Source organism: Oncorhynchus mykiss, chromosome 18 (genome assembly GCF_057628025.1).
Source record: "Oncorhynchus mykiss isolate SJ-2025 chromosome 18, ASM5762802v1, whole genome shotgun sequence".
Lineage (NCBI taxonomy): Eukaryota > Metazoa > Chordata > Actinopteri > Salmoniformes > Salmonidae > Oncorhynchus > Oncorhynchus mykiss.
In genome coordinates, this window is record NC_143039.1 from 61,670,303 (window position 1) to 61,697,095 (window position 26,793).

The 26,793-nt window shown below is 47.9% G+C and overlaps 1 protein-coding gene across 3 annotated transcripts; it reads left to right on the forward strand.

Annotated features, from left to right (window-relative positions):
- Positions 1-11,128: 11,128 nt before the first annotated feature.
- On the forward strand, positions 11,129-25,255 carry LOC110496858 (GMP reductase 1). 3 transcript variants are annotated; one of them, XM_036953271.2, is made up of 10 exons: positions 11,129-11,884; positions 17,319-17,416; positions 17,969-18,088; positions 18,202-18,285; positions 18,454-18,627; positions 20,257-20,338; positions 20,622-20,728; positions 21,506-21,548; positions 23,331-23,490; positions 24,670-25,255. In XM_036953271.2, exons 3-10 carry the CDS (start codon positions 18,044-18,046, stop codon positions 24,848-24,850), a joined length of 876 nt encoding a protein of 291 aa, XP_036809166.1. In that variant the 5' UTR covers positions 11,129-11,884; positions 17,319-17,416; positions 17,969-18,043; the 3' UTR covers positions 24,851-25,255. The 3 variants fall into 3 exon arrangements, with proteins under 3 accessions (XP_036809166.1, XP_036809165.1, XP_090065182.1); XM_036953270.2 differs by lacking the exon at positions 17,319-17,416 and having other exon boundaries at positions 11,307-11,884; XM_090209056.1 differs by lacking the exons at positions 17,319-17,416; positions 18,202-18,285; positions 18,454-18,627 and having other exon boundaries at positions 11,347-11,884.
- The last annotated feature ends 1,538 nt before the right edge of the window (positions 25,256-26,793 follow it).

The following is a 26,793-nucleotide window of genomic DNA, read 5'->3' on the forward strand; positions in this document are numbered from 1 at the left end:
TCTATATGGAGATCAATAGGAGGCGACATAGTGTTGGTCTATATGGAGATCAATAGGAGGCGACATAGTGTTGGTCTATATGGAGATCAATAGGAGGCGACATAGTGTTGGTCTATATGGAGATCAATAGGAGGCGACATAGTGTTGGTCTATATGGAGATCAATAGGAGGCGACATAGTGTTGGTCTATATGGAGATCAATAGGAGACAACATAGTGTTGGTCTATATGGAGATAAATAGGAGGCAACATAGTGTTGGTCTATATGGAGATCAATAGGAGACAACATAGTGTTGGTCTATATGGAGATCAATAGGAGACAACATAGTGTTGGTCTATATGGAGATCAATAGGAGACAACATAGTGTTGGTCTATATGGAGATCAATAGGAGACAACATAGTGTTGGTCTATATGGAGATCAATAGGAGACAACATAGTGTTGGTCTATATGGAGATCAATAGGAGACAACATAGTGTTGGTCTATATGGAGATCAATAGGAGACAACATAGTGTTGGTCTATATGGAGATCAATAGGAGACAACATAGTGTTGGTCTATATGGAGATCAATAGGAGACAACATAGTGTTGGTCTTTGCCTTTTGTTGTGCAGTTTCCACTGTCCAGCCGTGGGGCCAGAGGCAGCCAGTAACCCAGATGGGAGTAGAAACATAGAAGTAGGCCACTTAGGGTTTTCTGCTCTGTTGCACTGCAACAGAATATATACCTAGCTGTCATATGGTCAAAAGCACACAGGCAAAACGTATTAGTCATATGTCAGAAAAGAATGTGAAACTATATCAAGTTTATGGGGATTATGTGTGGAAATGAAAATATATAATGTATGACAAAAGTGTATAAATAGTAACGTTAACACAGAGAGAACAGGAGGGAGAGGATGACAAACAGAGAGAAAGAGAAAGAGCGAGAGGGAGAGAACAGGAGGGAGAGGTTAACACAGAGAGAACAGGAGGGAGAGGTTAACACAGAGAACAGGAGGGAGAGGTTAACACAGAGAACAGGAGGGAGAGGTTAACACAGAGAGTACAGGAGGGAGAGGATGACAAACAGAGAGAACAGGAGGGAGAGGTTAACACAGAGAGAACAGGAGGGAGAGGTTAACACAGAGAACAGGAGGGAGAGGTTAACACAGAGAGAACAGGAGGGAGAGGATGACAAACAGAGAGAAAGAGAAAGAGCGAGAGGGAGAGAACAGGAGGGAGAGGTTAACACAGAGAGAACAGGAGGGAGAGGTTAACACAGAGAACAGGAGGGATAGGTTAACACAGAGAACAGGAGGGAGAGGTTAACACAGAGAGTACAGGAGGGAGAGGATGACAAACAGAGAGAAAGAGAAAGAGCGAGAGGGAGAGAACAGGAGGGAGAGGTTAACACAGAGATAACAGGAGGGAGAGGTTAACACAGAGAACAGGAGGGAGAGGTTAACACAGAGAACAGGAGGGAGAGGTTAACACAGAGAGTACAGGAGGGAGAGGTTAACACAGAGAGTACAGGAGGGAGAGGTTAACACAGAGAGAACAGGAGGGAGAGGTTAACACAGAGAACAGGATGGAGAGGTTAACACAGAGAGAACAGGATGGAGAGGTTAACACAGAGAGAACAGGAGGGAGAGATTAACACAGAGAACAGGAGGGAGCGGTTAACACAGAGAAAAGGGGGAGAGGTTAACACAGAGAGAACAGGAGGGAGAGGTTAATACAGAGAACAGGAGGGAGAGGTTAACACAGAGAGAACAGGGGGGAGAGGTTAACACACAGAGAACAGGGGGGAGAGGTTAACACAGAGAACAGGGGGAGAGGTTAACACAGAGAGAACAGGAGGGAGAGATTAACACAGAGAACAGGAGGGAGAGGTTAACACAGAGAACAGGGGGGAGAGGTTAACACAGAGAGAACAGGAGGGAGAGGTTAATACAGAGAACAGGAGGGAGAGGTTAACACAGAGAGAACAGGGGGGAGAGGTTAACACACAGAGAACAGGGGGGAGAGGTTAACACAGAGAACAGGGGGGAGAGGTTAACACAGAGAACAGGGGGGAGAGGTTAACACAGAGAGAACAGGAGGGAGAGGTTAACACAGAGAGAACAGGAGGGATCGGTTAATCGAGAGAGAACAGGAGGGAGAGGCTAACACAGAGAGAACAGGAGGGAGAGGTTAACACAGAGAGAACAGGAGGGAGAGGTTAACACAGAGAACAGGGGGGAGAGGTTAACACAGAGAAAACAGGAGGGAGAGGTTAACAAAGAGAACAGGAGGGAGAGGTTAACACAGAGAGAACCGGGGGGAGAGGTTAACACAGGGAACAGAAAGGAGAGGTTAACACAGAGAGAACAGGAGGGAGAGGTTAATACAGAGAGAACAGAAAGGAGAGGTTAACACAGAGAACAAGAGGGAGAGGTTAACACAGAAAACAGGAGGGAGAGGTTAACACAGAGAGTACAGGAGGGAGAGGTTAACACAAAGAGTACAGGAGGGAGAGGTTAACACAGAGAGAACAGGAGGGAGAGGTTAACACAGAGAACAGGATGGAGAGGTTAACACAGAGAGAACAGGATGGAGAGGTTAACACAGAGAGAACAGGAGGGAGAGATTAACACAGAGAACAGGAGGGAGAGGTTAACACAGAGAACAGGAGGGAGAGGTTAACACAGAGAGAACAGGAGGGAGAGGTTAACACAGAGAACATGAGGGAGAGGTTAACACAGAGAACATGGGGGAGAGGTTAACACAGAGAGAACAGGAGGGAGAGGTTAACACAGAGAACAGGGGGGATAGGTTAACACAGAGAACAGGAGGGAGAGGTTAACACAGAGAACAGGAGGGAGAGGTTAACACAGAGAACAGGAGGGAGAGATTAACACAGAGAGTACAGGAGGGAGAGGTTAACACAGAGAGTACAGGAGGGAGAGGTTAACACAGAGAGAACAGGAGGGAGAGGTTAACACAGAGAACAGGATGGAGAGGTTAACACAGAGAGAACAGGATGGAGAGGTTAACACAGAGAGAACAGGAGGGAGAGATTAACACAGAGAACAGGAGGGAGCGGTTAACACAGAGAAAAGGGGGAGAGGTTAACACAGAGAGAACAGGAGGGAGAGGTTAATACAGAGAACAGGAGGGAGAGGTTAACACAGAGAGAACAGGGGGGAGAGGTTAACACACAGAGAACAGGGGGGAGAGGTTAACACAGAGAACAGGGGGAGAGGTTAACACAGAGAGAACAGGAGGGAGAGATTAACACAGAGAACAGGAGGGAGAGGTTAACACAGAGAACAGGGGGGAGAGGTTAACACAGAGAGAACAGGAGGGAGAGGTTAATACAGAGAACAGGAGGGAGAGGTTAACACAGAGAGAACAGGGGGGAGAGGTTAACACACAGAGAACAGGGGGGAGAGGTTAACACAGAGAACAGGGGGGAGAGGTTAACACAGAGAACAGGGGGGAGAGGTTAACACAGAGAGAACAGGAGGGAGAGGTTAACACAGAGAGAACAGGAGGGATCGGTTAATCGAGAGAGAACAGGAGGGAGAGGCTAACACAGAGAGAACAGGAGGGAGAGGTTAACACAGAGAGAACAGGAGGGAGAGGTTAACACAGAGAACAGGGGGGAGAGGTTAACACAGAGAAAACAGGAGGGAGAGGTTAACAAAGAGAACAGGAGGGAGAGGTTAACACAGAGAGAACCGGGGGGAGAGGTTAACACAGGGAACAGAAAGGAGAGGTTAACACAGAGAGAACAGGAGGGAGAGGTTAATACAGAGAGAACAGAAAGGAGAGGTTAACACAGAGAACAAGAGGGAGAGGTTAACACAGAAAACAGGAGGGAGAGGTTAACACAGAGAGTACAGGAGGGAGAGGTTAACACAAAGAGTACAGGAGGGAGAGGTTAACACAGAGAGAACAGGAGGGAGAGGTTAACACAGAGAACAGGATGGAGAGGTTAACACAGAGAGAACAGGATGGAGAGGTTAACACAGAGAGAACAGGAGGGAGAGATTAACACAGAGAACAGGAGGGAGAGGTTAACACAGAGAACAGGAGGGAGAGGTTAACACAGAGAGAACAGGAGGGAGAGGTTAACACAGAGAACATGAGGGAGAGGTTAACACAGAGAACATGGGGGAGAGGTTAACACAGAGAGAACAGGAGGGAGAGGTTAACACAGAGAACAGGGGGGAGAGGTTAACACAGAGAGAACAGGAGGGAGAGGTTAATACAGAGAACAGGAGTGAGAGGTTAACACAGAGAGAACAGGGGGGAGAGGTTAACACACAGAGAACAGGGGGGAGAGGTTAACACAGAGAACAGGGGGAGAAGTTAACACAGAGAGAACAGGAGGGAGAGGTTAACACAGAGAACAGGGGGGAGAGGTTAACACAGAGATAACAGGGGGGAGAGGTTAACACAGAGAACAGGAGGGAGAGGTTAACACGGAGAACAGGAGGGAGAGGTTAATACAGAGAGAACAGGAGGGAGAGGTTAACACAGAGAACAGAAAGGAGAAGTTAACACAGAGAGAACAGGAGGGAGAGGTTAATACAGAGAACAGGAGGGAGATGGAGAGAACAGGAGGGAGAGGTTAACACAGAGAGAACAGGAGGGATCGGTTAATAGAGAGAGAACAGGAGGGAGAGTTTAACACAGAGAGAACAGGAGGGAGAGGTTAACACAGAGAACAGGGGGAGAGGTTAACACAGAGAAAACAGGAGGGAGAGGTTAACACAGAGAGAACCCGGGGGGAGAGGTTAACACAGAGAACAGGAGGGAGAGGGAGAGAACAGGAGGGAGAGGTTAATACAGAGAACAGGAGGGAGAGGGAGAGAACAGGAGGGAGAGGTTAATACAGAGAGAACAGGAGGGAGAGGTTAACACAGAGAACAGGAGGGAGAGGGAGAGAATAGGAGGGAGAGGTTAATACAGAGAGAACAGAAAGGAGAGGTTAACACAGAGAACAGGAGGGAGAGGTTAACACAGAGAGAACAGGGGGGAGAGATTAACACAGAAAACAGGAGGGAGAGGTTAACACAGAGAGTACAGGAGGGAAAGGTTAACACAAAGAGTACAGGAGGGAGAGGTTAACACAGAGAGAACAGGAGGGAGAGGTTAACACAGAGAACAGGATTGAGAGGTTAACACAGAGAGAACAGGATGGTGAGGTTAACACAGCGAGAACAGGAGGGAGAGATTAACACAGAGAACAGGAGGGAGCGGTTAACACAGAGAAAAGGGGGAGAGGTTAACACAGAGAACAGGGGGGAGAGGTTAACACAGAGAGAACAGGAGGGATCGGTTCATCGAGAGAGAACAGGAGGGAGAGGTTAACACAGAGAACAGGAGGGAGAGGTTAACACAGAGAGAACAGGAGGGAGAGGTTAACACAGAGAACATGAGGGAGAGGTTAACACAGAGAACATGGGTGAGAGGTTAACACAGAGAGAACAGGAGGGAGAGGTTAACACAGAGAACAGGGGGGAGAGGTTAACACAGAGAGAACAGGAGGGAGAGGTTAATACAGAGAACAGGAGGGAGAGGTTAACACAGAGAGAACAGGGGGGAGAGGTTAACACACAGAGAACAGGGGGGAGAGGTTAACACAGAGAACAGGGGGAGAGGTTAACACAGAGAACAGGGGGAGAGGTTAACACAGAGAGAACAGGAGGGATCGGTTCATCGAGAGAGAACAGGAGGGAGAGGTTAACACAGAGAGAACAGGAGGGAGAGGTTAACACAGAGAGAACAGGAGGGAGAGGTTAACACAGAGAACAGGGGGGAGAGGTTAACACAGAGATAACAGGGGGGAGAGGTTAACACAGAGAACAGGGGGGAGAGGTTAACACGGAGAACAGGAGGGAGAGGTTAATACAGAGAGAACAGGAGGGAGAGGTTAACACAGAGAACAGAAAGGAGAGGTTAACACAGAGAGAACAGGAGGGAGAGATTAATACAGAGAACAGGAGGGAGATGGAGAGAACAGGAGGGAGAGGTTAACACAGAGAGAACAGGAGGGATCGGTTAATAGAGAGAGAACAGGAGGGAGAGTTTAACACAGAGAGAACAGGAGGGAGAGGTTAACACAGAGAACAGGGGGAGAGGTTAACACAGAGAAAACAGGAGGGAGAGGTTAACACAGAGAGAACCGGGGGGAGAGGTTAACACAGAGAACAGGAGGGAGAGGGAGAGAACAGGAGGGAGAGGTTAATACAGAGAACAGGAGGGAGAGGTTAACACAGAGAACAGGAGGGAGAGGGAGAGAATAGGAGGGAGAGGTTAATACAGAGAGAACAGAAAGGAGAGGTTAACACAGAGAACAGGAAGGAGAGGTTAACACAGAGAGAACAGGGGGGAGAGATTAACACAGAGAACAGAAAGGAGAGGTTAACACAGAGAGAACAAGAGGGAGAGGTTAACAAAGAGAGAACAGGAGGGAGAGGTTAACACAGAGAACAGAAAGGAGAGGTTAACACAGAGAGAACAAGAGGGAGAGGTTAACAAAGAGAGAACAGGAGGGAGAGGTTAACACAGAGAGAACAGGAGGGAGAGGTTAACACAGAGAGAACAGGAGTGAGAGGTTAACACAGAGAGAACAGGAGGGAGAGGTTAACACAGAGAGAACAGGAGGGAGAGGTTAACACAGAGAGAACAGGAGTGAGAGGTTAACACAGAGAGAACAGGAGGGAGAGGTTAACACAGAGAGAACAGGAGGGAGAGGGAGAGAACAGGAGGGAGAGGTTAACACAGAGAGAACAGGAGGGAGAGGTTAACACAGAGAGAAAGAGTGAGAGAGAGAGAACAGGATGGCGAGAGATATAAATAAAAAGGGAGGGGTAAACTAGAGATCCAATGAAAGTCTAATCTATTAATCCATGCTGGAGTCATTATCTTAAATACCCGTCCAGCGTGTTCCAACTTCATCTCTGTTGACTTTATATTCTCAAAGTTATCTTCAGACACTCTCCAATCTCATGGCTAGGCAGAGATAGCTTTCAATGGCTTAGGAATCATTACAGTTTACAGACCCATGCAGACAGAGTGAGAGAGTGGCCGGAGGTCTTAGTGTGAATGTAATGCATTGAAATGCATTCAGCTCCTTGATGGTTGGTGAGTGCAAGTCCTCCTTATTTTAGTTTGAAAAAAATCATCAGTTTAGAATGCTCATTTTGTATCAAAAGATAAAAGGATTCTACCATTCAATGAGGGTTCCATTTAGAACCCTTAGATTATAAAATACATAGGTTTTAAGTAGACACTTTAATAGATGGGTCTCGGAAGAACAATTTACAAGGAGTCAGAGGAAGAACCCTTTATAGGGGGTTCTAGGTAGAACATTTGGCAGGGTTCTACATACAACCATAAAGGATTCCCCTATGGGGACTAGCCACTATAGATCTAGTTAGCAGCACCCTTGTCTTCTAAGAGTGTATTTTTAAGTGTGTTCTCAGAAGGAGAGTGACCTACAGCAAAAGGAACAGCACTCGTTTAAAGTAAACAACTCTAACATTCCTTTCCTTGTATTGTACACGTTCTTCTGGCCTACTTAAAGTCTTGTATCATCTTTACTTACAGATACTTGGTCTGAAATGACAGACTGTGGCCTATTTAGTGCATGGCGCAAAATACAATGGACTTAGAGTTACTGTTACGAAAGATAATCAAACTCATACCAGGAGGCATCCTGAACCCCCCCATTGCTTATTATGTCCCCTGCTGTTTTCATGTCTGCTCTAGTCTGCCAAATTAGAAGCCCCTTTCCTCTCATTTCCCGAATAGTGTTGCCCTCCCCACATACACATACATTCATGGCCGCGGGAAAATGTTTTGGGTTGGGGGTGCTGTTGATAGGAGGGAGGGGATGGGTTGGGGGTGCTGTTGATAGGAGGGAGGGGAGGGGTTGGGGGTGCTGTTGATAGGAGGGAGGGGAGGGGTGGAGGGTGCTGTTGATAGGAGGGAGGGGCGGGGTGGAGGGTGCTGTTGATAGGAGGGAGGGGAGGGGTGGAGGGTGCTTTTGATAGAAGGGAGGGGAGGGGTGGAGGGTGCTGTTGATAGGAGGGAGGGGAGGGGTGGAGGGTGCTGTTGATAGGAGGGAGGGGAGGGATGGAGGGTGCTGTTGATAGGAGGGAGGGGAGGGGTTGGGGGTGCTGTTGATAGGAGGGAGGGGAGGGGTTGGGGGTGCTGTTGATAGGAGGGAGGGGAGGGGTGGAGGGTGCTGTTGATAGGAGGGAGGGGAGGGGTGGAGGGTGCTGTTGATAGGAGGGAGGGGAGGGGTGGAGGGTGCTGTTGATAGGAGGGAGGGGAGGGGTGGAGGGGGCTGTTGATAGGTGGGAGGGGAGGGGTGGAGGGTGCTGTTGATAGGAGGGAGGGGAGGGGGGTGCTGTTGATAGGAGGGAGGGGAGGGGTGGAGGGTGCTGTTGATAGGAGGGAGGGGAGGGGTGGGGGGTGTTGTTGATAGGAGGGAGGGGAGGGGTTGGGGGTGCTGTTGATAGGAGGGAGGGGAGGGGTGGAGGGTGCTGTTGATAGGAGGGAGGGGAGGGGTGGGGGGTGCTGTTGATAGGAGTGAGGGGAGGGGTGGAGGGTGCTGTTGATAGGAGGGAGGGGAGGGGTGGAGGGTGCTGTTGATAGGAGGGAGGGGAGGGGTGGAGGGTGCTGTTGATAGGAGAGAGGGGAGGGGTGGGGGGGATGTTGATAGGAGGGAGGGGAGAGGTTGGGGGTGCTGTTGATAGGAGGGAGGGGAGGAAGAAAAAAAAGAGAAAAAATACCTAAGGCTATAAAATGTTCTCCACGCAAACAATTCAAACCATCTGTTCTGTTCTCTGCTACTTGGCTTTACTAAAGATGTCTGTCACTGACCTACTCCCCAGTAGTTACACACACAGACACACAAACACACACACACACAACCAGCAATGACCGAGTGCACTTCCACCTACATATTTCCAGTGTCACACACACCGATAACACACACACTCGCACGCACGCACACACACACACACACACACACACACACACACACAACCAGCAATGACCGAGTGCACTTCCACCTACATATTTCCAGTGTCACACACACCGATAACACACACACTCGCACGCACGCACGCACGCACGCACGCACGCACGCACGCACGCACACACACACACACACACACACACACACACACACACACACACACACACACACACACACACACACACACACACACACACACACACACACACACACACACACACACGTGAAGTCTCATCTTGTTCAACTTGCTGATGCAGGTTTATATGGTGTACATTCTGTAAAGTACACTAGGCTGCTTCTTATGCTGGATATTTCTTGCAGTGATACATAGGAATAAAGAATCCTTGGGTAAACCCTAAGCACCATGGGTAAATAGATGGCTAAAACCTAATGCAAAAACACATCTATTGTAATAGACGGGTCAACCCTGTTACGACCTGGCTCATAGTTCCTAACAACAAAGGGAGACCATGCATGACTTACATGTAAAAAGGAACACGTTTATTAAACTTAATATTAACAAATACAAAAATGTAACATAAGCTGTGGACAAATGTAGGATCATTAGTGTACGCTGTGTGTGGATGAGTGGAGAGGGTGTTGTATGGTGAAAACAGACCAAAAACTAAAGATGGTGGAAGCCAGCCTGCCAGTCAGGGAAGAGAGAGAGTGTTGGCTGATGTGGCCACCCTTTATAGCCTGCAGGCCAAGCCTGCCCAGGTGCACCACATCAGCTGACGATCCTCCTAGCTCAGCCCACTGGTCTACAGCAACAAGCAGACCACCAAACAGGAGATCCCAGCAGACAAAGTGGGAGGGACGTCACAACCCTAATCATAAAATATAAAGGAGGGTAAAAGTGACCTAAGTTCCCCCTCCCTCCACTATAGTGGCCATACTTGCAGTGGTGGTGACCACGTGGACGTTCACCTACTATACATACGCTACATGGCCGAAAGTATGTGGCCGAAAGTGAGTGGATTCGGCAATTTCAGTCGCACCCATTGCTGACAGGTGTGAAATCAAGCACACAGCCATGCAATCTCTATAGACAAACAATAGCATTAGAATGGCCAGTGAAGAGCTCAGTGACTTTCAACGTGGCACTGTCATAGGATGACACCTTTCCAATAAGTCAGTTCGTCAAATGTCCGCCCTGCTAGAACTGCCCCGGTCAATTGTAAGTGATGTTATTTTGAAGTGGAAACGTCTAGGAGCAACAATGGATCAGCCGTGATAGTGGTAGGCCACACAAGCACTATAACTATTTATCGGGAGCTTCATAGAATGGGTTTCCATGGCCGTGCAGCCGCACACAAGCCTAAGATCACCATGCTCAATACCAAGCATCAGCTGGAGTGGTGTAAAGCTCACCGCCATTGGACTCTGGGGCGGCAGGGTAGCCTAGTGGTTAGAGCGTTGGACCGGAAGGTTGCAAGTTCAAATCCCCGAGCTGACAAGGTTGCTGACATCTGTCGTTCTGCCCCTGAACAGGCATTTAACCCACTGTTCCTAGGCCGTCATTGAAAATAAGAATTTGTTCTTAACTGACTTGCCTAGTTAAATAAAGGTAAAAAAAAAAAAAAAAAAATATGGTAAGAAAGTTATACTGTAAAAGGGGTGAAAGATCAAATGGTTATTACCATCATGAGTTGGCTATATGATGTAGTTACTTTAGGTATTCGCTGTGAGGTTATTACAGTTTTATGTAGAGGAGACCTGGACTTCAACCCTGGATTTTGAATCTTGGAAAAGTACCTGGAAAAGCTCAACTGTATCACAAATTTCAGTACCGAAGCACACACGGCTGTATTTCTTAAGCTATTGTGGCACCTTGTGGCCAAAGTGATTATGCTTAAAGTACCATGTTTGTGCGTTGTTAAAGCAGGGATTGATCCTTATGGACATGGTCCATTTGAAAGTAATAAACACATTGAAAAACGTTATTTTCTATTTTTAAAGAGGAAAATAAGGATTATCCACATAGTCCCCAAACACACTCTCTCCCTTCTCTCTCTCTCTCTCTCTCTCTCTCCTCTCCCCTCTCGCTCTCTCTCTCTCTCTCTCGTCTCTCTTGTCTCTCTACTCTACCTCTCTTGTCTCTCTTGTCTCTCTCCTCTCTCTCTTGTCTCTCTTGTCTCTCTCTCCTCTCCTCTCTCTCTCTCTCTCTCTCCCCTGTCTCTCTTGTCTCTCTTGTCTCTCTCCTCTCTCTCTCTCTCTCTCTCTCTGTCTCTGTCTCAGGGTATTGATATCAGTGTCGGGGCTGCACAGGGAGTAATGCCCCTACTGGACAGAAGGTGTGCTCTACAGTGCTGCAGTGCTGCTGAGTCTCACTGCAGTGTGCCTACGTTAAGGCGTGTGTGTGTTTACAAGATATGTGTGTCACCTCCGCGGCTGCTGCTGCCACTCTGTCGCGGGAAAGGGAGTGGAGAGGGAGAAAGGGAAAAGAAGAAAGAAAGAGGAGAGGGAAGGGGAAAGAGAAGGAGAGGAGAGGAGGGAGAGAGAGAGAGGGAAGGGGAAAGAGAAGGAGAGGAGAGGAGGGAGAGAGAGAGAGGGAAGGGGAAAGAGCAAGAGAGTCCGGGGCCACACCAAATAAAGCCATGTGGGCCTGGGCTGGGACGGCATCCCATACACTATAAATACGCTGCGCTCCTGGAGGTTCGGGTTTGGTGGCTGGGGCTTGAGACCTACGAAGACCACAGCAACCTGGTGCCTCGGAAGAGCCTCCTCTGTGATCCTCCGTAACTCAGCCTCCGTTGTAGCAACCTCAGCAACTATGCCCCGTGTAGATGCAGACCTCAAACTGGACTTTAAGGATGTCCTATTCAGACCCAAGAGGAGCAGTCTGAAGAGCAGGTCAGAGGTAGGCCTAGAAGGGGCTGGGGAATTGGGGACTGTGTGTAGGGGACTGTGGGTAGGGGACTGTGGGTAGGGAACTGGAGGTAGGGGACTGGAGGTAGGGGACTGGATATATGGGACTGGGAGTAAGGGACTGGAGGTAGGGGACTGGGGGTATGGGACTGGGGGTAGGGGACTGGAGGTATGGGACTGGGGGTAGGGGACTGAATGTATGGGACTGGGGGTAGGGGATTGGGGGTTGGGGACTGGAGGTAGGGGACTGGGGGCTGGTAGGGGACTGGAGGTATGGGACTGGAGGTATGGGACTGGAGGTAGGGGACTGGAGGTATGGAACTGGGGGTAGGGGACTGGAGGTATGGAACTGGGGGTAGGGGACTGGAGGTAGGGGACTGGAGGTAGGGGACTGGAGGTATGGGACTGGGGGTAGGGTATTGGGGGTAGGGGACTGGGGCTAGGGGGCTGGAGGTATGGGACTGGGGGTAGGGGACTGGGGGTAAGGGGACTGGGGGTAGGGGACTGGGGTATGTACCTGTGGGTAGGGGAATGGGGGTAGGAGACAGGAGGTGTGTAACTGGGGGTAGGGGACTGGAGGTAGGGGACAGGAGTTAGGGGAATGGGGAATGGGGGTAGGGGACTGGAGGTGTGTAACTGGGGGTAGGGGACTGGAGGTAGGGGACAGGAGGTAGGGGAATGGGGAATGGGGGTAGGGGACTGGGGGTAAGGGGACTGGGGGTAGGGGACTGGAGGTAGGGGACTGGCGGTAGGGGACAGGAGGTAGGGGACTAGAGGTAGGGGACTGGCGGTAGGGGACATGAGGTAGGGGAATTGTGAATGGGGATAAGGGACTGGTGGTAAGGGGATGGGGAATTGTACGTTGTGTTCCTCTGGGTTTGCTGTGTGTTGTTTATGTCCTTGGCATTATTACAGGGAACATCTTATTACCTATTTGTAGTGGCTGGTGTTGATGTTATTGATCTGTAACCACAATTCGTTACTGTATCTGAATAAGGAGGACATGTCAGACTACTTGATTAATTTGAGAGTAATTTAGATCAAGGGTACTCAGTATAAATATATGTATGAGTTATGTATGTGTGCATGATAGAAATTCTGAACAAGAAGAGGGAGGGACTTAGGGGAGTCGGTGACCTTCTCTTGGGTGACAGAGACAAGGGTTTGTTTTAGGCCTGCTGTGTAGAAGCATACAGTCATGTCAAGACATGAGCCAGTAGCCCAGTCTAGGCCTATGGCATGTCAGCTCTTACCTTGCTCTTGGGTCTTAAACTAAACCCAGACACTAAACCATGTAGTTTGGCATCAGGGTTTACTGTGTGTCAATGTAGGGGGCAACATGAGACAGGAGGACGCTTCTTGGAAAATCTGTTTAAAAATAGTCCTGCAGAGCTCTATGTGCTAACTGTCAATGAGAGCATTTTCCACATGCAGAGGGCCTACTGGAATAAGACAAAGAGATACACACACACACAGTCTTGTACAGCTAACCTTGTGGGGACACAATTCAGTCTCATTCAAAATCCTATTTTCCCTAACCAGTACTCTAACCCTAACCTTGACCCAAAAAAACCTAACCTTAACCTTAACTTTTACCCTAAACCTAACCCTAGCTTCTAACCCTAACACTAATTCTAACCTTAACCTTAAACCCTCTAAAAATAACATTTGACCTTGTGGGTACCAACACAATGTCCCCAGTTGGTCAAATGTTTGTTTGTTTACTATTCTTATGGGGACTTCTGGTCCCCACAAGAATAGTTTAACACTTCCAGACACACACACACACCATTTAATACACACATCCAAGGGTCAACAGGCGTGATAGGACACATGCATATCTGCTGTAGAGTACTAGACACACTGGAGTGTAACATGGGAGCACACATTTTTTTCCCTCCTATCTGTTCAGTGTTCATTCATTCAGTGCCTGCGGCCAGGCAGCTCTTATTTTCTCTGCTGAAGTATTCTACTGTCTCTCTGGACAGCCACCGGGTGAAACCGTTTCTACCGTATAACACATGGTTTACTCCTGAGATCCACAACACATCACATCTACAATATTTTACATCATTACGCATAATAGCTTCCAATTTAACACTGAGACTTCAGTATTGAATGTATGATTGGACATATCATGTACATATAATGATATGCAGATAATCAGCCACGCCCTAGTACTATTGATTGGATAGCCTGCAGCAGAAGAGGAAGCGAAAAGACTGCAGTAGCAGTTGGGATCAGTGTTTAGATGTGAATGGAGATGGTAGCTATATCACGCAGCATGGTATAAGAGATGCTGAAGTGCAGACTCCCTCCCTCCCTCTCTTTCCTTCTCTCTTTCCCTCTCTCCCTGAGCTTCACTGCAGCATGATGTCAGGGGGTGTGTGTGGACAACCTGACCTGAAAGACATAACATAGTAAACATAAATCTGTGACACTCAAAATAGTATGATGTTACGTTTGGTACGGTTACATAAGACAGAAACCTTAACCCCTAACATTTACCCCTACCCCTAACCTTAATCTTAAACCCTAACCTTAACCCTAACCATAATCCTAGCCGAGCTAATGTTAACCACCTAGCTAACGTTGGCTACAACACATTTAAATTCGTAACATATCATCAGAATAGTAATTAGTAACATATCAAACTAAATGGATGATGGACATCCACAAATGAATACATACCATACAAAACGTAACATATGATACTAAATGGAGGGAGACAGATTTACATTTACTATGTCACATCTACCCCTGAGTCCAGTGGGGAGGCCGGAGTTCCCCCGCTTTGTCAGGCTATTATTTAATGGGCCTGCAGTGATGGACTGACCTGCATCCCCAGCATCCCTGCTCCAACCCCTGCCCTCCAGCTCCCAGCTCCCATTCTCCAAGCCCCCCAGTCCTCCAGCCCAGCTCCCTGCCTCCCAGCCCAGCTCCCTGCCTCCCAGCCCTCCAGCCCAGCTCCCAGCCTCCAAGCCCAGCTCCCAGCCTCCACGCCCTCCAGCCCAGCCTCCAAGCCCCCCAGCCCTCCAGCCCAGCTCCCAGCCTCCAAGCCCCCCAGCCCAGCTCCCAGCCTCCAAGCCCCCCAGCCCAGCTCCAAGCCTCCAAGCTCTCCAGCCCAGCTCCCAGGCTCCAAGCCCCCCAGCCCAGCTCCCAGCCTCCAAGCCCCCCAGCCCAGCTCCAAGCCTCCAAGCCCCACAGCCCAGCTCCCAGCCTCCAAGCCCTCCAGCCCAGCTCCCAGTCTCCAAGCCCCCCAGCCCAGCTCCCAGCCTCCAAGCCCCCCAGCCCAGCCTCCAAGCCCCCCAGCCCAGCTCTCAGTCTCCAAGCCCCCCAGCCCAGCTCCCAGCCTCCAAGCCCTCCAGCCCAGCTCCCAGCATCCAAGTCCCCCAGCCCAGCCTCCAAGTCCCCTAGCCCTCCAGCCCAGCTCCCTGCCTCCCAGCCCCTCAGCCCAGCTCCCAGCCTCCAAGCCCTCCAGTCCAGCTCCCAGCCTCCAAGCCCCCCAGCCCAGCTCCCAGCCTCCAAGCCCTCCAGCCCAGCTCCCAGCCCAGCTCTCTGCCTCCAAGCCCCCCAGCCCAGCTCCCAGCCTCAAAGCTCCCCAGCCCAGCTCCCAGCCTCAAAGCCCCCCAGCCCAGCTCCCAGCCTCCAAGCCCCCCAGCCCAGCTTCCAAGCCCCCAGCCCAGTTCCCAGCCTCCAAGCCCCCCAGCCCAGCTCCCTGCCTCCAAGCCCCCCAGCCCAGCTCCCTGCCTCCAAGCCCCCCAGCCCAGCTCCCAGCCTCCAAGCCCCCCAGCCCAGCTCCCTGCCTCCAAGCCCCCAGCCCAGCTGCCTGCCTCCCAGCCCCCCAGCCCAGATCCCAGCATCCCTGCTACAATCTCAACCCCCCAGCCCAGCTCCCTGCCTCCCAGTTTCCAGCCCAGATCCCAGCATCCCTGCTTCAACCCCAACCCCAAAGCCCAACTCCCATCCTCCTTGACCACCAGCCCAGCTCCAAGCCTCCCTCCCTTCCAGCCCAGCTCCCAGCCTCCCTGCCCCCCAGCCCAGCTCCCAGCCTCCCAGCCCAGATCCCAACATCCCTGCTTCAACCCCCCAGCCCAGCTCCCAGCCTCCTTGACCACCAGCCCAGCTCCAAGCCTCCCTCCCTTCCAGCCCAGCTCCCAGCCTCCCTGCCCCCCAGCCCAGCTCCCACCCTCCCAGCCCCCCAGCCCAGATCCCAACATCCCTGCTTCAACCCCCCAGCCCAGCTCCCAGCCTACTTGACCACCAGCCCAGCTCCAAGCCTCCCTGCCCCCCAGCCCAGCTCCCAGCCTCCCTCCTTTCCAGCCCAGCTCCAAGCCTCCCTGCCCACCAGCCCAGCTCCCAGCCTCCCTCCCTCCTTTCCAGCCCAGCTCCCAGACTCCCTGCTCCAACCCCAAACCCCCAGCCTCCCTGCCTCCCAGCATACCATGCCTCCTAGCCCCACTGCCTCCCAGCCCCTCAACCCCCCAGCCCCACTGCCTCCCAGCCCCCCTGCCTCCCAACCCCTCTGCCTCCCAACCCCTCTGCCTCCCAGCCCCACTGCCTCCCAGCCCCCTGCCTCCCAACCCCTCTGCCTCCCAGCCTTCCTGCCTCCCAGCCCCCCTGCCTCCCAGCATCCCTTCCTCCCAGCCCCCCTGCTTTCTAGCTTTAGTCCAGGTGATCTACAGCCATAGTCACTCCAGGGCTGAGACCACAGTGGGGCCAGGCACCTACCATTACTCCTCTCTCAGGGCTATCGATCTAGGAGAGGGTGAGGGAGAGGGAGAAGAAGAGGGAGAGAGAAAGAGAGAGAGAAGCGAAAGAGACACAGGCCACTGAAAGAGACTAGTGGACGTCCAGTCGCAGGTGGAGTTCACGGGAAACGCTCTGTGACTTATCGATTTCCTGTTGAGAGGAATTCACAGCAACAGAGCAGAGGCAGAGGGAGTTTTTTGCTCTAACCGGAACATTGGTTATTCACACTCTCACCTCTCCCACCGCCCAGCCCCATGTCTCCTTGACTGGACATGTAATACTGGCATAATGAAATGTGGGGCTATAAATGTTGCTCCCCTCAATTTAATATGGAGATGAAACAGTAAGTGCTGTCTGTGAAATGAAGAGGAGGCTGGCAATTTCAGCAGAAATTATATTCACTTTTGGTGGGAGTTAAATAAATATTAGCTATTGATCAGCAAACACTTACTGGTGTCAAGCTATGAGTGATGTCATTTTTAGAGACCCATGTTTAAACCAGTCAGTCACTCTCCAGCCAACTGAGCTCCTAGATAAGAACCAACCAAACAACCTGCCGCTGAGTAGACAGAGCTTTGAGCTGTGCAATACCTGATACCCTTGGCCAATCTCTCGCTCTCTCTCTCTCTCTCTCTCTCTCTCTCTCTCTCTGTCTCTCTCTCTGAGATCACTAGGGGTCCGGTTACAGGCTGCCAGAGCTAATCTAAATGATTCAGCACATCCCCTTCAACACAGTGAAGTGTTCTCTGTCTCAGCAGCACAGACACATATTGTGAGTTGGATAAAGCCTGAAGCTTCACCCTCACGCTGGTGTACAGTATGTAACCCATCCTACTGTGTGTTTATCAAAGGCCTTTGCCTGTACTTTGGGTCAGGGAGATTAAGGTACAGTCGATTGGTATTAGGTGGAATCAGGTAGCTTTTACCTTTCAGAAAGTAATACGGATGTTTTAATAACTTATGTTTTTGCCTGCATGATGTGCTGTACTTAGACTTCCTCTAAAAATAGGTTATCCAGGCTGCGGTCAAAGATCCCTAATCATGAAGAACCCTGTGGAGGAGGTCCCCATTTAATCAGGTCCATCATTGTATTACATCCCTTATCCACCTCCTCTGTTCTGGGGGGTGATTAAATTGAGCTCCTGGCTTGGCCTCGGGCCCAAACCTGGTTGTAACCGTAGCACTGAGCTGACTCACACTCCACTCAGTTTAACTCAAGCCCAGAAAGGCCTTCATATGACGACAGGATATCACTAACCCTAACCCTGGCTTGATGTCCACTTGTGTCTGCATGCTAAATCAACATATATCTCAATGCTTTCAGGTTGACCTGGCAAGGACGTTCACATTCCGTAACTCTAAGCAGACCTACCATGGCATCCCCATCATCGCTGCCAACATGGACACCACAGGGACCTTTGAGATGGCCCGGGTCCTCAGCAAGGTGAGAGTAACACACAGCCTTTCCCTTTCATCCCCCTCTGACTGGCTGACTGACTGACGGATAAACGGACGGACTGACAGACTGACTGACTCTCTCTCCATATCTCCCTCCAGCACACACTCTTCACGGCTATGCAGAAGCACTACTCACTGGATGAGTGGAAGACCTTTGCAGTCAACCACCCAGAATGCTTAGAGGTAAAACAGGAAGTCCCCACAGATACTCTTTCATGTCCCCCATGATGTGAACATCGTCTATGGTGTCTGAGGCTTGTAAAGTACTAAAGTAATTTCCCCTTGGGGATTAATGAAGTGTTTTGATTGAATGAATTGCTCATACTGCATTATTGTATTGTTGACCTCCAGCACATAGCAGCCAGCTCTGGCAGCGGTAAGGCTGATCTAGAGAGACTGTGTGAGATCTTGGAGGCTATCCCTGACATAAAATACATCTGTCTGGACGTTGCCAACGGTTACTCAGAGTACTTTGTGGAATTCGTGAAAACCGTCAGGGACAAGTTCCCCAAACACACCATCATGGTAAGATGAGAGTTCTCTGCATTTTAACTCTTCTTTATGGATTTTAGCTTAGTCAGCATACATTTTTTGGTGATCAAATGTTCTTTGTTTATTAATAATACATTTGAGCAAACATGAATACAGATATACAAAATATATATAGTTTAATCCAGGTTTATATGTATTATGTGTCCACATCATGATCTATCTTTAGCCGGCGGATGATCAGGAAATAGTTTGCCATTCAAGTCTTGAGCCCTTGATAGTTACCATTGCCTTGTTTATACCTGGTTCTAACATGTGTCCTTTTTTCCTGATCTTATCCACATTCTGATTGTGCCCACATTGTAGCCATTGCATCTACACATGGTAAAGATGTCTCTTTGGCTGCGTTTACACAATAGCTGGGCAAAAGCTGGGCCAATAGCTTGGCAAAATATCAGAATTGGGCTGCCTGTATAAACACAGCCTTAGTCAACCACAACAGTTTGTTTTATGTCTTCTGCTTGCTTCATGTATGTATGCATAAAGAATATAAATAGGTCATGAAAGGTGTGAGGTTGTTCCTTCTAAAAGGTAATGGAGGGTATGAAGTTGTTCCTTCTAAAAGGTCATGGAGGGTATGAGGTTGTACCTTCTAAAATGTCATGGAGGGTGTGAGGTTGTTCCTTCTAAAAGGTCATGGAGGGTATGAGGTTGTTCCTTCTAAAAGGTCATGGAGGGTGTGAGGTTGTTCCTTCTAAAAGGTCATGGAGGGTATGAGGTTGTTCCTTCTAAAAGGTCATGAAAGGTGTGAGGTTGTTCCTTATAAAAGGTCATGGAGGGCCCTGTGAGGTTGTTCCTTCTAAAAGGTAATGGAGGGTGTGAGGTTGTACCTTCTAAAATGTCATGGCGGGTGTGAGGTTGTTCCTTCTAAAAGGTCATGGAGGGTATGAGGTTGTTCCTTCTAAAAGGTCATGGAGGGTGTGAGGTTGTTCCTTATAAAAGGTCATGGCGGGTGTGAGGTTGTTCCTTATAAAAGGTCATGAAAGGTGTGAGGTTGTTCCTTCTAAAAGGTCATGGAGGGTATGAAGTTGTTCCTTCTAAAAGGTCATGGAGGGTGTGAGGTTGTTCCTTCTAAAAGGTAATGAAAGGTGTGAGGTTGTTCCTTAGAAAAGGTCATGGAGGGTGTGAGGTTGTTCCTTATAAAAGGTCATGAAAGGTGTGAGGTTGTTCCTTATAAATGGTAATAGGGTGTGAGGTTGTTCCTTATAAAAGTTCATGAAAGGTGTGAGGTTGTTCCTTATAAAAGGTCATGGAGGGCCCTGTGAGGTTGTTCCTTCTAAAAGGTCATGGAGGGTGTGAGGTTGTTCCTTCTAAAAGGTAATGGAGGGTGTGAGGTTGTTCCTTCTAAAAAGTAATGGAGGGTATGAGGTTGTACCTTCTAAAAGGTCATGGAGGATTTGAGGTTGTTCCTTAGTCTGTTTAACAAGACAGAAGTGTCCTAATAATTACTATTATCTAACCTGGAGGCCTGTGTCTCTTTATTTTCCCTGTGTGTGTGTGTGTGTGTGTGTGTGTGTGTGTGTGTGTGTGTGTGTGTGTGTGTGTGTGTGTGTGTGTGTATGTGTGTGCGTGTGCGTACGCGTGTACGTGTGCGTGCATGCGCAGGCTGGCAACGTGGTAACAGGGGAGATGGTGGAGGAGCTCATTCTCTCTGGCGCTGACATCATCAAAGTGGGCATCGGACCAGGTGGGTGCGTCAGTCTAAGTGTTCCCCCTGGCAAGGTGGGTGCATAAATCTAAGTGTTCCCGGAGGCAAGGAGACTGTCCACATCTGTTCCATCTCTACACACACGCCAAGCTACCTAACTGCTTCGGGCAACAAACAAAGACATTCAATAAATCCTCTAATGTAGCATAAAGGGATGTTGTAATGACCGGGGTGAGGAATTACAATAGACTATATTATGGTGTTGTATTAATGAACTTCTTTGATATGTAACAGTAATAATGAATAACGTCTCTATTGACAGGCTCAGTGTGCACCACCCGTATCAAGACCGGGGTGGGCTACCCTCAGCTCAGCGCTGTTATCGAGTGTGCAGACTCCGCCCACGGCCTCAAAGGACATATTATCTCAGTGAGACCCCCCCCCTTTGAATACACACACTGCTATTCAGTTGTTTGAGTCATCTCTCTATTAAGTTGTCTTGGGGTTGGGTCAGGGACTGACAAAGTATTGGATGACAGTTGTTTGAGTCATCTCTCTATTAAGTTGTCTTGGGGTTGGGTCAGGGACTGACAAAGTATTGGATGACAGTTGTTTGAGTCATCTCTCTATTACGTTGTCTTGGGGTTGGGTCAGGGACTGACAAAGTATTGGATGACAGTTGTTTGAGTCATCTCTCTATTACGTTGTCTTGGGGTTGGGTCAGGGACTGACAAAGTATTGGATGACAGTTGTTTGAGTCATCTCTCTATTAAGTTGTCTTGGGGTTGGGTCAGGGACTGACAAAGTATTGGATGACAGTTGTTTGAGGCATCTCTCTATTTGTTAGTAATACAGAAGCAGCCATGACAAACACATGTTGGTGCGATCTCTGTAGCAACGTGTTACCTCTAGAGGGCAGTATTAGTCTTGCAAATGGAAAGAAGCAAACATTTTTATTTGACCTTTTTTTAAATAGGCAAGTCAGCTAAGAACAAATTCTTATTTACAATGACGGCCTAGGATCAGTGGGTTAACTGCCTTGTTCAGGGCATAATGACAGATATTTACCTTGTCAGCGCGGGGATTCGATCTAGCAACCTTTCGGTTACTGGCCCAACGCTCTTAACCATTATTTAAATTGCAAAGTGATTACCACATTAAAATCTAAAAGCTGGACAACACCAACAATGTCTTTCTCTTCCACAGGATGGTGGCTGCAGTTGCCCAGGCGACGTGGCTAAAGCTTTCGGTATGTGGACCCCCTAACACACGTGTCAAACACATTCCACCAGAGGGCCGAGTGTCTGCAGGTTTTCGCTCATCCCTTGTACTTGTTTGATGAATTAAGGTCACTGATTAGTAAGGAACTCCCCTCACCTGGTTGTCTAGGTCTTAATTGGAAGGAAAAAACTAAAACCAGCAGACACTATCCTAACAGAACCACCTGACTTCATAACTGCCGTTAGTACATTGAGCGTGAATGGTCGTTAGACTATATTAAAACTTCTTAGGGCTGCAATCCCGTTGACGGGATGATATGACAACAGCCAGTGAAAGTGTAGGGCGCCAAATTCAAAACAACAGAAATCTCATAATTAAAATTCCTCAAACATACATGTATATTATACCGTTTTAAAGGTAATCTTGTTGTTAATCCCACCACAGTGTCCGATTTCAAATAGGCTTTACAGCGAAAGCACCACAAACGATTATGTTAGGTCACCACCAACTCACAGAAAAACACAGCCATTTTTCCAGCCAAAGAAAGTCACAAAAAGCACAAATAGAGATAAAATTCATCACTAACCTTTGATGATCTTCATCAGATGACACTCATAGGACTTCATGTTACACAATACATGTATGTTTTGTTTGATAAAGTTCATGTTTATATGTAAAAAGTCTCAGTATACATTGGCGCGTTATGTTCACTAGTTCCAAAAACATCCGGTGATATTGCAGAGCCATATCATTTTACAGAAATACTCATGATAAATGTTGATGAAAATACAATTGTTAGACATGGAAATATAGATATACCTCTCCTTAATGCAACCGCTTTGTCAGATTTTTTTTTTTAATTACGGAAAAAGCAAACCATGCAATAATCTGAGACGGCGCTCAGAAAAAGATAAAAAATTATCCGCATGTTGGAGTCAACAGAAATCAGAAATAACATTCTAAATATTCCCTTACCTTTGATGATATTCATCAGAATGCACTCCCAGGAATCCTAGTTCCACAATAAATGTTTGTTTTGTTTGATAATGTCCATTATTTATGTCCAAGTAGCTACTTTTGTTAGGGCGTTTAGTACACCTATCCAAACGCTCGTGCAGGTCCAGCCGAACATCGGACGAAAACTTCAAAAAGTTATATTACAGGTCTTAGAAACATTTCAAACTAAGTATAGAATCAATCTTTAGGATGTTGTTATCATAAATCTTCAATAACATTCCAACCGGAGAATTCCATTGTTTGTAGAAAAGCCATGGAACACAGGTCGCTATCATGTGAAATGCACATGACCAGGACCTGGCTCTCTGCCAGACCACTGACTCAAACAGCTCCCATCCGGCCCCACATCACAGTAGAAGCTTCATTCAAGTTTCTAAAGACGGTTGACATCTAGTGGAAGCCTTAGGAAGTGCAACATAACCAATATCCCACTGTGTATTCAATAGGGGCTGGGTTGAAAATCGACCAACCTCAGATTTCCCACTTCCTGTTTGGATTTCTTCTCAGGTTATTGCCTGCCATTCGAGTTCTGTTATACTCACAGACATCATTCAAACAGACTTAGAAACTTCGGAGTGTTTTATATCCAATACTAATAATAATATGCATATATTAGCAACTGGGACTGAGGAGCAGGCCGTTTACTCTGGGCACCTTTCATCCAAGCTACTCAATGCTGCCCCTGCAGCCATAAGAAGTTACAGCAGGGCCTTGTTAAACGAGGAGACACCATTTTGAACTACCTGATCTTGTCCATGGCTGGTTGCTGATTGGCTTCCATCCTCATCCACAGGTGCAGGGGCTGACTTTGTGATGATGGGGGGCATGCTGGCGGGACACGACCAGTGTCTGGGTGAGGTCGTCCAGAAGGATGGCAAGAAGGTCAAGCTCTTCTACGGGATGAGCTCAGACACCGCCATGAAGAAATACGTAGGGGGAGTGGCCGAGTACAGGTGAGACACAGTCACCTACCAACCACTATCTGTCAATATGGGCAAGAGCATGCTAAATGACCTGTTGAATGTTACTGTGAAGAGGCCTGCTAAATGACCTGTTGGATGTTACTGTGAAGAGGCCTGCTAAATGACCTGTTGGATGTTACTGTGAGGGGGCCGGATAAATGATCTATTGAATGTTACGGTGAGGGGGCCTGATAAATGACATGTTGGATGTAACTGTGAGGGGGCTTGCTAAATGACCTGTTGAATGTTACCGTGAGGGGGCCTGCTAAATGACCTGTTGGATGTAACTGTGAGGGGGCCTGATAAATGACCTGTTGAATGTTACTGTGAGGGGGCCTGCTAAATGACCTGTTGAATGTTACTGTGAGGGGGCTTGCTAAATGACCTGTTGAATGTTACTGTGAGGGGGCCTGCTAAATGACCTGTTTAATGCAACTGTGAGGGGGCCTGCTGAATGATCTATTGAATGTTACTGTGAGGGGGCCTGCTAAATGACCTGTTGGATGTTACTGTGAGGGGACCTACTAAATTACCTGTTGAATGTTATTGTGAGGGGACCTGCTAAATTACCTGTTGAATGTTATTGTGAGGGGGCCTGCTAAATGACCTATTGGATGTTATTGTGAGGGGGCCTGCTAAATTACCTATTGGATGTTACTATGAGGGGGCCTGCTAAATGATCTATTGGATGTTACTGTGAGGGGGCCTGCTAAATGACCTGTTGCATGTAACTGTGAGAGGGCCTGCTAAATGACCTGTTGCATGTAACTGTGAGGGGGCCTGCTAAATGACCTGTTGCATGTAACTGTGAAGGGGCCTGCTAAATGACCTGTTGCATGTAACTGTGAGGGGGCCTGCTAAATGACCTGTTGCATGTAACTGTGAGTTGGAATTAGTCCTTAGAAGATTGAACTTGTTGATGTGAAGTTGCACGATATCTTCGTTGTTTTGTTGTATAATACCCCGTGAAATACATTTATTTTACCCACCTTTGTTATTCAAAATCCAACTGCTGCTACCAATGTGATGTAAAAGGCAAAGTTTAAGTGTCCTCTGAATAAAAATGATTTGTAATCGTGATCAGTAACATCACCATGATGTTGCTTGAACATTGTCTCAGCGTTATCAGATATACCGAGTTGGTGCTGATGTTCTCCTCTCCCTCTGCAGGGCGTCAGAGGGTAGGACCGTGGAAGTTCCTTACAGAGGAGATGTTGAGAACACCATCAGAGATATCCTAGGGGGCCTCCGCTCCACCTGTACCTATGTAGGAGCTGCCAAACTGAAGGAGCTTAGTCGCAGAACCACCTTTATCAGAGTCACACAGCAGGCCAGCACCATGTTCCACTAATCACACACAAACAGGAAAACACACTACCGCCATCACTACAAATGTGTTTCTCTCTGGACCTCTGTTGTAACATGCTCTGCATATTTGGTTATTATGTAAAATTGTGAGTAATATTATCAGAACATGATCTAAAACATTCAGTCTGCTCTGCAGAAATAAAATATGCAAGAGCCTATTAGGGTTGCTTGAAACCTTACTACTCTGTCCATACTCAGTGTATATTACTTAGATATTGCAATAACTGCATGCTGGCTTTGAGTGCTTTCCATGGCGTTTCCCTCTCTAGACTGATAATGTTAAAGGTACAATGCAGACGTTTTTATCTCAATATCAAATCCTTTCTGGGTAACAATGAAGTTCCTCACTGTGATTGTTTTCAATTAAAGTGGTCAAAAAGAAACAAAATAGCTTCTTAGCATACATTTTTTTGCTAGGACTGTCTGGGAGTGGTCTGAGTAGGTAGGTGAAAACTGAAAACTAGCTGTTATTGGCAGACAGGCTTGTAACTCTCTTTCTTATTCGGTCTATTAAGTCATTTACTGCCTGGTGATAGGCTGTTCAAAACTCTATGCCACCAGAATAGGTGGTCTTTTCAGGCAGACTTTTCAAACAGCTCTTACACCAAAAGGCATTATCATAATTGTCACAATCTCACAGTATTATTCCTATCTCATAGTGTGGAAAAATATATAAAACACAGGAAACGGACATTTTTTTTATTGCATTTGGCCTTTAACTTTATGAAGCCATTGCTGAATGTAATGTTAGGATGTGTTGTACTTTATAGTAGCTCTTAATGTGTGTGACTAAATAAGATCAGGCTTCAGCACAGTGAGAGGGTTAATACAGTGTGGTAGTGTCTGCTTTTCTCTGCTTTCTGTGTGACTGTGAAAGTGCTCTGGGTGTGGCGGGAAGAGAAGGGAAGCACCATCAGGGCAGTGGAATGTCAGGAATGCTGGGTTAACTAACTGCGGGGCTGTGGACTCACTCACTGTACTACACTGCTGTTGGGTTAAGTTACTACATCGCTGTACTACACTGCTGTTGGGTTAACTTACTACATCGCTATATTACACTGCTGTTGGGTTAACTTACTACATCGCTATATTACACTGCTGTTGGGTTAACTTACTACATCGCTGTACTACACTGCTGTTGGGTTAAGTTACTACATCGCTGTATTACACTGCTGTTGGGTTAAGTTACTACATCGCTGTATTACACTGCTGTTGGGTTAAGTTACTACATCGCTGTATTACACTGCTGTTGGGTTAACTAACTATATCGCTGTACTACACTGCTGTTGGGTTAAGTTACTACATCGCTGTACTACACTGCTGTTGGGTTAAGTTACTACATCGCTGTATTACACTGCTGTTGGGTTAACTTACTACATCGCTATATTACACTGCTGTTGTGTTAACTTACTACTTCGCTGTATTACACTGCTGTTGGGTTAAGTTACTACATCGCTGTATTACACTGCTGTTGGGTTAAGTTACTACATCGCTGTATTACACTGCTGTTGGGTTAACTTACTACATCGCTATATTACACTGCTGTTGTGTTAAGTTACTACATCGCTGTACTACACTGCTGTTGGGTTAAGTTACTACATTGCTGTATTACACTGCTGTTGGGTTAAGTTACTACATCGCTGTATTACACTGCTGTTGGGTTAAGTTACTACATCGCTGTATTACACTGCTGTTGGGTTAACTTACTACATTGCTATATTACTGTACTGGAACGTTGAAGGATTAAACATTACTGTAAAACAAACATAGCCTTCCTGCAGGCAGGTAATAAGCATTGATATGTGCAGTAGTCAATGTCTTCATTTTTCATATTGAGGATAATAGCCACAGAAGAATAAGCATGTACAAGTGCACAGGGTCTCAATATGTATCCATATGAACACACTACTTACAATGCAAGCCCAA

Excerpts from the sequence above, each read along its gene's own strand:
- LOC110496858 (XM_036953270.2), top strand. The coding sequence starts at position 11,798 with ATGCCCCGTGTAGATGCAGACCTCAAACTGGACTTTAAGGATGTCCTA. Across the intron at positions 18,628-20,256 it reads TCCCCAAACACACCATCATG|GCTGGCAACGTGGTAACAGG; the intron begins GTAAGATGAGAG and ends GTGCATGCGCAG. Across the intron at positions 23,491-24,669 it reads GGGGGAGTGGCCGAGTACAG|GGCGTCAGAGGGTAGGACCG; the intron begins GTGAGACACAGT and ends CTCCCTCTGCAG.